The sequence below is a fragment of the Cornus florida genome, unplaced genomic scaffold (genome assembly GCF_030987335.1).
Source record: "Cornus florida cultivar Cherokee Brave unplaced genomic scaffold, ASM3098733v1 CherokeeBrave_3.0.0_Hap2_Chr03, whole genome shotgun sequence".
Classification (NCBI taxonomy): Eukaryota; Viridiplantae; Streptophyta; class Magnoliopsida; order Cornales; family Cornaceae; genus Cornus; species Cornus florida.
In genome coordinates, this window is record NW_026775573.1 from 18,803,112 (window position 1) to 18,810,922 (window position 7,811).

General features: G+C 35.8%; 1 protein-coding gene across 1 annotated transcript; it reads right to left on the reverse strand.

Moving 5' to 3' along the window:
* Positions 1-2,026: 2,026 nt before the first annotated feature.
* On the reverse strand, positions 2,027-4,614 carry LOC132299781 (gibberellin receptor GID1C-like). Its single transcript, XM_059796594.1, has 2 exons — positions 4,321-4,614; positions 2,027-3,599 (listed from the first exon to the last, which is right to left on the reverse strand). The coding sequence occupies exons 1-2, from the start codon at positions 4,354-4,356 to the stop codon at positions 2,607-2,609; spliced, it is 1,029 nt and encodes a 342-aa protein (XP_059652577.1). The 5' UTR covers positions 4,357-4,614; the 3' UTR covers positions 2,027-2,606.
* Between the last annotated feature and the right edge of the window lie 3,197 nt (positions 4,615-7,811).

A 7,811-nucleotide genomic window follows, 5' to 3' on the forward strand; every position in this document is an offset into this window, starting at 1 on the left:
CCGACAATAACAATTTTTTTCGAATTTTCCACTAATAGTCAGTGAAGATTATTGATATCCTTCTTTGGAAAGTTAACTAGGATTATTTAGGGTATTGGATTTAGAAAACTAGGAGTCAAGTGGTAACACTCATTTCATTCAACAAATGATGAGCGACAGATGAATAATAAGCGTCGGATGAATGAGATGCTAGAATTGCAATTCTTAGAATTATTCACTAATGAATAGCGAAGATTATTGATACCCTTCTTTGGGAAGTTAACTAAGTTTATTTAGGGTATTGGATTTAGGAAATCAAAAGCTAACTGGGCTTATGTAGCACTCATTTCATCTAACGAATGATGAACTGACAGAATCTTTCCAAAAAAAAATGATGAACTGACAGATATGACTGTTCACGTTAGATGAATGAGATGCGAGAATGCGATTCTTTGAATTTTTCACTAATCAATAGTGAAGATTATTGATGCCCTTTTTTGGGAAGTCAACTAGGGCTTATTTAGGGCATTGGATTTAGGAAACCAGGATGGCCACACCAGTGTGGTCCGAACTTGGAAACCTTTCTTTTTAAGTTAGCTTTGACACTATAGTTGTCACAACATTGGTACAACAAATTGGTGGAGTTAGCATGTGAATTGCTAACCCTTTTCTTGTCAGAATTACAAATTCAGCAACAATGATACTTCCTTGCAACTATTCTTCTTTAGGTCAAAATAGAAACAGTTTGCTATTTGTATCAACTTTAAAATCAAGAAACCTGATTTCTAGATCCATTGCCATAAAAAGACTAAAAGTTTGTGATGTAGAACTCAAGTTGTTGTGGTGATATACACTCATACTCAACCAGACAGGTAACTTTCTATGAGATAAGGTTGTGGTCTTTTTACACAAATCTAGTAACTTATCAACTAAAACGAGAGTGGCTTCATCTCCCATGGGGACAAAAGACCAAAGTGCCCTCTCTAATCAGAGTTGCTCCATCTCATATACAGTCAAAAGACCAAAGTGCCCCTCTCTCTCTCAACACAACTTCTAACTTAATTTTGTAGAGTTCTGGATCAAGCCGAAAGAAACGAAGTTGCAGGCTTGCTGCTGCAAAGGCAGGTGGAAGAATTAGAGCATATTCCGGCAATGACATGCAGCTCGATAGTTCTTCAAACATTGCCATGCCGTAACCACCAATATTTGTGTTGATTTTTTTAGTGGCTAATGGAACAAACGAGGATTGAAATGGGTGAATTTGGGGTTTGGCAAGGATGCTGCCATTATTTTCTTGGCTCATGGGATTAAATATTAGGATACAACACAGAATGAAAAGACGTCGAAGAAATAGAATTTTCATAGCCACCCCACCTCCACAGAAACGCTTATTAGATATGAAATCTTATTTCCTGATAACCAAAATCAATAGGTTCAATGTTCCAAGCATTATTTTTGAGGAGTGGAGTTAATCAATGGTTGTGTTCTTGTGGTTTCATTACATGTATGCGCATGGTTTAAAAGACAGAGAGAGATCAGATCACAAAAGAGAACAAATGAACGGAAAAGGCAGTTCGTGTTGCAAAAACAAAGTAGAGTGCAATCTGGTATGATCCTTTTATCAATAAAAGGAGTTGGAGCGCCAGAGAAGATTGTTGGAGCGCAAACAACAGCTTCCTATGACTAAAGTCTGTAATTAGAACTAAACATCCTAAGTCTGAAGTCTGAACAAAGAGTTGTTAGCCAAAGGAAATCCCAATCTCTCAATTTATATCACTAAGAACTATAAGAAGAGTTCAAATAGGAAGCTTCAGCTTTAAATAAATGAGGCAACAATCAACATATTAAGTTCATCATCATCAATTATAATCCATCTAAAACTTAGAAAAGATTTTTAAACCTTGCTCAAGTGTTTCCAAGAAAAATAAATCGGTTCAGAATTCCATATAAAGTTGCCAAAGCTCAATAAGGTCCAGCTCAGAAGAACAACACTGAAGCATCAACAGCAGCATATAGAGATAATATCAAAGGCAATCAAGAGAGAGAATTGAGCAGCAGCTAAGCAAACAACTTTATACAATTCTAGAACACATGTATAAAGACATCATATAAGCTCACAATACCATGCATGGATGGTTTTCCATCCATGCCCAAAGATTATCTATATGACATTAGCGAGGAAAATTACCAAATTGATTGGCCATATAATAATATCCCCAGATTCCTGTCTTCCTATCCTTTGGGGCCAGAAGTCAGAAATTGTAACTTGATCTTGGATATATCAATCAAACTTACTTAAATGGCTTTGACAGCCCAGAAGAATGTGCAGGAAACCAAAGCACCGAGAATCCACATACCCGAGTGCCAACGACTTTCCAATCCAGCTAGATGCTGAACCATGCTATGCACCAACAACCAAGCCAAGCTGTCTCTCATCCAAGACGAACCAACGCAATGCAGCACAAATAGTAATAACACCATGATCAACTAAACAGTAAGGAGTAGTATTAACAATTTAACATATTCTTATAAACTGCAAACAAGCCCTTCCAAAGTAATAAATCCGAGGCGATTTGTCAAGCTTCTTTATGCATTGCTGCCTGTCAGTAAGTTAAGTCTATTAACAGTTACGGTTTCACAAAGTTGCTTATCTCATCCATGACAGTATAGAAGTGGTTGTTATTCGGCAACAAGTAGAACCCGACTGTTGCCTGCTCAAAATGTAGAAGTTTCACCTCTTGGCCAGCCCTCTTCAGCCCCTCAACATAAGCCAACTGCCAATCCTGAACAAGGTCCAAACCAGCAACCACAACAAGACTCTTGGGGAACTTCTTTCCTTCAAGGCTTATACAATTGGGACCAAATGGATTGCAGGCTGGATGGTCCCTGTCCTCTCCTTCAGGGAGATATGCTCGCCAGTACCAGTCACGGTCTTGAAGGGTGACAAAATATTTCCCATCCAATCGCTTCTCTGATGCAGTTCTCTTTTGCCCACCGAACATCGGATTCAGCAATATATTTCCCAATACTTCAATGTCTTCTGATTCTACAGCTCGTAAGGCAACATTGTGCGTAATGTTACCACCTGAGCTATCGCCGGCCAAATATATATGAACTTTTGAGTCTTTCCCACTCTTAAGCCATGGTCTTGAGCTAACCCACTGAAGAGCTTCCCAACCATCGTCATAGGCAGAAGGGAATCGGTATTCAGGTGCTCGCCGATAATTCACTGATACCACAACAGCCTTACAAATGCCCACTAGACGCCGACAAAGGGTGTCGTAGATAGCACTATTTGCAGATGAGTGTGCAAAGCTTCCACCATGGAAAAAGATTATGACAGGAACAATTTCAGAGCTCATAGGCTTCGTAAGTTCAACAATACTCCGCTGACCCTCTTCAGCATCACCCGGCATATAAATTCGGCTGAGGAGGCCAGTGCCGCGTTCAATAATGACATCAAAGGAGAAAACTCCATCAACTGGATTTGCATTAGCTGGGACCTTCCGGTCAAGGAACTCTGCCAAATGACGATTGAAGCTGCCATCCGGACGACGAAGAAGATTGTAAGTCAGCTTGAAATTGGAAATAAGAACCCATGTATTCAGTGGAACCACCATCTACACACAAAACAGAGGTTAAGAGTAAGACCTTGTACAATTCAAAGCTACAAAGTCATGATAACCACGACCACAGATAGTATTCTTCTTCATCTGCATCAAGTACCCAAATTCAATCAAAAGACAATTGTATTAGCAAAATTTGCAGTAATTGTGTTCTAGCATAGTAAAGAATAAATTAACAGAGAAACAGTGAAATTCAAGAAATCAAATGATAAGCAAGAGCCACTTCAACAATAATATAAAACAGCAAGCAAACAAATCAGCCATACAAATAAACCCTTTACCCTATCTCAAAAACTTTATATTATATGCAAAATCCCAAACCAAACACCTCCAAAGTCCAAACCCAGACGAGAAATTTGTAAAATTTACTTATCAAACAAAATAATTTGGCAGGATTAAAACTTCTGAAGAACAAATTTGGAAATCCAGTAGATAATACCCAAAAAATAATCGAACCAGAGAAAAAACGATTCAATTAAAGACACTTGCTCGATCTTCATAATCAATCAAAACCCCGAATGAACCCATTCAAAACCTAAAGTAGAAGTCAATAAATCAATATTAAAGCACAAAATCACAAAATAAAAACCAGAAATTCGAAGTACCAACGAATTGAAACATAATTAACATTACCATACTTGATCATCAACCAGCAAATATGTACATACATACATACAAATACATATAATTAAATATTTATATATATATTAGATACCTTGGAGTCATTGAGTTTAACTTCATTACCGGCCATGAGGCTGGCCGTTGATGAAAAATCAACCGCAAAACTCAAAAGCCCAACACAGATCTCTTCAGAGCTTTCCAGTTCACTACAAATCACATTTCTGAACAGCAAAACACAAAACCCAGATCCTGACTTTCTCTCTCTAGAATCACTACTCCCACTGATAATTTCATAAGAAACAGAGAGGTAAGAGACGGGAGAGAGAAAGCGAGGTGGTGAAGGATAAGCTATTGAGGTGGGGAGGCGCGCACGGTAGCAAGAATGTATGGTCAATGGCTAAACAACAACGGGGATAAAGACAGAGGGGAACAAAGAGAGGCCGGAAGAAACTGTTAGGTTTAATTGGGACCCACCAACTCGAACTAATTATTTTTATTTTTTGTTTTTTATTGACGATTAAAATTTTATTATTAATACTAAATGCCATTGAAATTGTGAAGTCACGTGCAACTTGCACGTGGCGATTGAGGAAGACAGTGCTTTCCTTTGATAGGTGACTAAAGTGGGAAGGGTGCACTGAATGAAGCTGAATAATTATGGATAGAAATGGCAACGGAACGGAAATGGAATTCCTCCCTACTCGTACCTTATTAGCCAAATATTTTTGGAGTATTCAAAATTTTTTTTCCGTCCGTTACAAGATTTTTTATTGTTTGTGCAATACATACTTTTATAAGTGTATTATAAATGTTGGTAATGAATGGTTGTATGTATTTATTGTACGGTGCAATGGACACAAAAAAAAATTTCTTTTTGTAAGATAAAAATAACATTGAGACGGATTTAAAATTTCTCGTCACTTGTATCTTATTAGTCTAACATATTTTATGTTTCTCAGAATCATGTAGTGTGGAATTAATCATCCTTATTTATGTTTTCGTTTTAATTCTCCTATCCTATTTCTTTCTCGGATTTTTATTCTTTTCCCATCTCCATTTCAATAAATAAAAAATTCAAAAAACTCGTTCCCACCCCACTCCACCACGCCACAACCAATTTCCACAATTAAAATATGAATTTTTCTCAAACAATTTTTTTCCAGTTACAACAAGAATCTATCGGAAAATATAAATTTTGAAAGAAAAATATTAGATTTTTTAAAATTTGAGAGAAGCTTTAAAAAGTAATATCTTCGTATAAATATAAAATATAAAAAATCCTATATACAAATTTGGCATGTCCGTTTGAGTCGAATGGTGGGAGTGGTGGCTGCTGGTCACACCGCTCATCACACTAGGGGAGTTGGTCATGTTCGAAATCACTACCTTTGTGTTCAAATTTGAATCGAAGACGTTAAAAATACTAAATCGGCGTCTACTAGAACCCCAGCCTTCTTAGCTAATGATGTGGGTTCCATGAGGTGGGGATTGGGGGAGGCGACTAGTAAGTTATAAACCCTCCCAGCCTTCTAAGCTAATTATGCGGGTTCCATGAGGTGGGGCTTGGGGGAGGCGACTAGTAAGTTATAAACCCTAAAGTGATAATAGGGTTTATTGTGGAATTATTCTAATACAATCTAAAACGACCTCATTTCTTGCTCGAGGAATGCCTGCCATGGAAAAGTAATGCAAGAAATTAATATAAGATAATTAAGAAATTTACCCGAAAAAAAAAAGATAATTAAGAAATTCAATTAATTGTATTTGATAAGAAACTCAATTAGTATGTTTTTTTTATTATTATATATTTTAATAAAGTGCAGGAGTATTTTAGAAACTACACAACATAAACAAGACATAATATATTTCTTCATTCCAACTCAAAATTCAATGCCAAAATTACCCTTCAAATAGATAAAGTTACATTTTAAACATTATTTAATATGTAGTGTGACAAAACTATCCCCAAAGGATATGCATGGTTCTGCTTCATTGGTGAGGGCATAGGTGTTTTCTGGTGGCGATAGTGGAGGAAGCATGGATTTCTATGGTGTCATTTGTGGAGGGGTATGGCTCCTGCGAGTGGTAAGAGTCGATATTCATAGCCCCCACTTACAAAGGTAAAACATTTTCCACTGACAGTAGTGACTAGTGAGAGATGCCCTTGTCAATGGTAAAATGTTTTTACCAACTACAGCATGAACATCAATGCTGGCTATTGTTGTAGGAAAGAATATTACAAGTGGCAGCGGATTATTATTATTATTATTATTATTATAAAAAAAATCGAGTTTTCGTGCTAGGAAAAATGTTGTACAAAAAATAGGTGGAACCGGAATCAGTGCTTCGATTTCGGTTGGAACCGTTGGGAACTGTTTCGGTTCCGGTTCCAGACTAATAATTATATAATTATTATTTTTTTATAATTATCAATTGGAACCTTTGGAACCGTACTAATAATTATATATATATATATATATATATATATTATTTTTTAATTATATAAGTACTAATATATATGCCTATATTTACTGAATATATATGTGTGTGTGTGTGTGTGTGTCTATTGATGGCTTGTTTGGCTATAAATTTGGCCTAAGGTATTGCCTTGGTTAAGGTCTTAGTAAAAAAAAATAAAAATAAAAAATAAAAAATAAAAAACTGAACCGTGGAATTGGTTCGGTTCGGTTCTGATTTCATGTCCTAACGATTTCAATTTTGGCCAAGAATCGTACCAAATTAAACAGTTTGCACCCCTAGTTATTAATCAATAATAAGGCTTTGGACGAAGCATTGTAATGAATTGGATATTTAAATTTAAAAAAAAAAAAAATAGAAAAAAAAAAAAGTTCTGGGTGATGACTAGAAGACTATATAGAGTTTTTTTATTATTTTATTCATGGTTCGCAGTATGAGTCACGGTCGCAGTATCGGTTGCATTAGTGTAAATTGGCCGATACGAATCACGTATTGGACTTAAAAAAAGGTCGCATATCAGACGATACGTCGAACCATGGTCCTGTTTGGTTTAATATTATAAATTTTCTTTTTAAATTAAAAAATTTTAGTTTTAAAATATATATATATATATATTTCTTAAAAAAAAAAATTTGTTATCTTTTGGTGAAATTAGAAAAGAAAACTTCATTTTGGTGAAATTAGATTCAATGGTTTTGTCCACTTTTGCATAATGTGGAGTCCGAAATAAATTTGGAAGTATTTGGTGAGAGAAAGCAAATCAGAACAGCTTTTGTGGTACTTTAGTGGCCCTCTCATCAATGCAACAAAAAAATCACCCCCTTAAGCCTCCAATATGGTCCATATCATGTCTATGGACCAAAACCAAACACCTCATCCTTCGCTTTCTCATTGATAACATCTTTTGGATTCTTATGCTTTTGCCTTTTCTTTTCTTTTGCTTCTTTTTTATTTTTTTATTTTTATTTTTTGGTGCGCTCTCTGTCTCTCTCACTCTATATGTGTGTATATATAGCTATATATATATATATATATTCTCCTATATATTTGACGTGGATTGTGATGGACCTGGAGTTTATTAAGACTTTTTGTGAATTGAACGGAGAA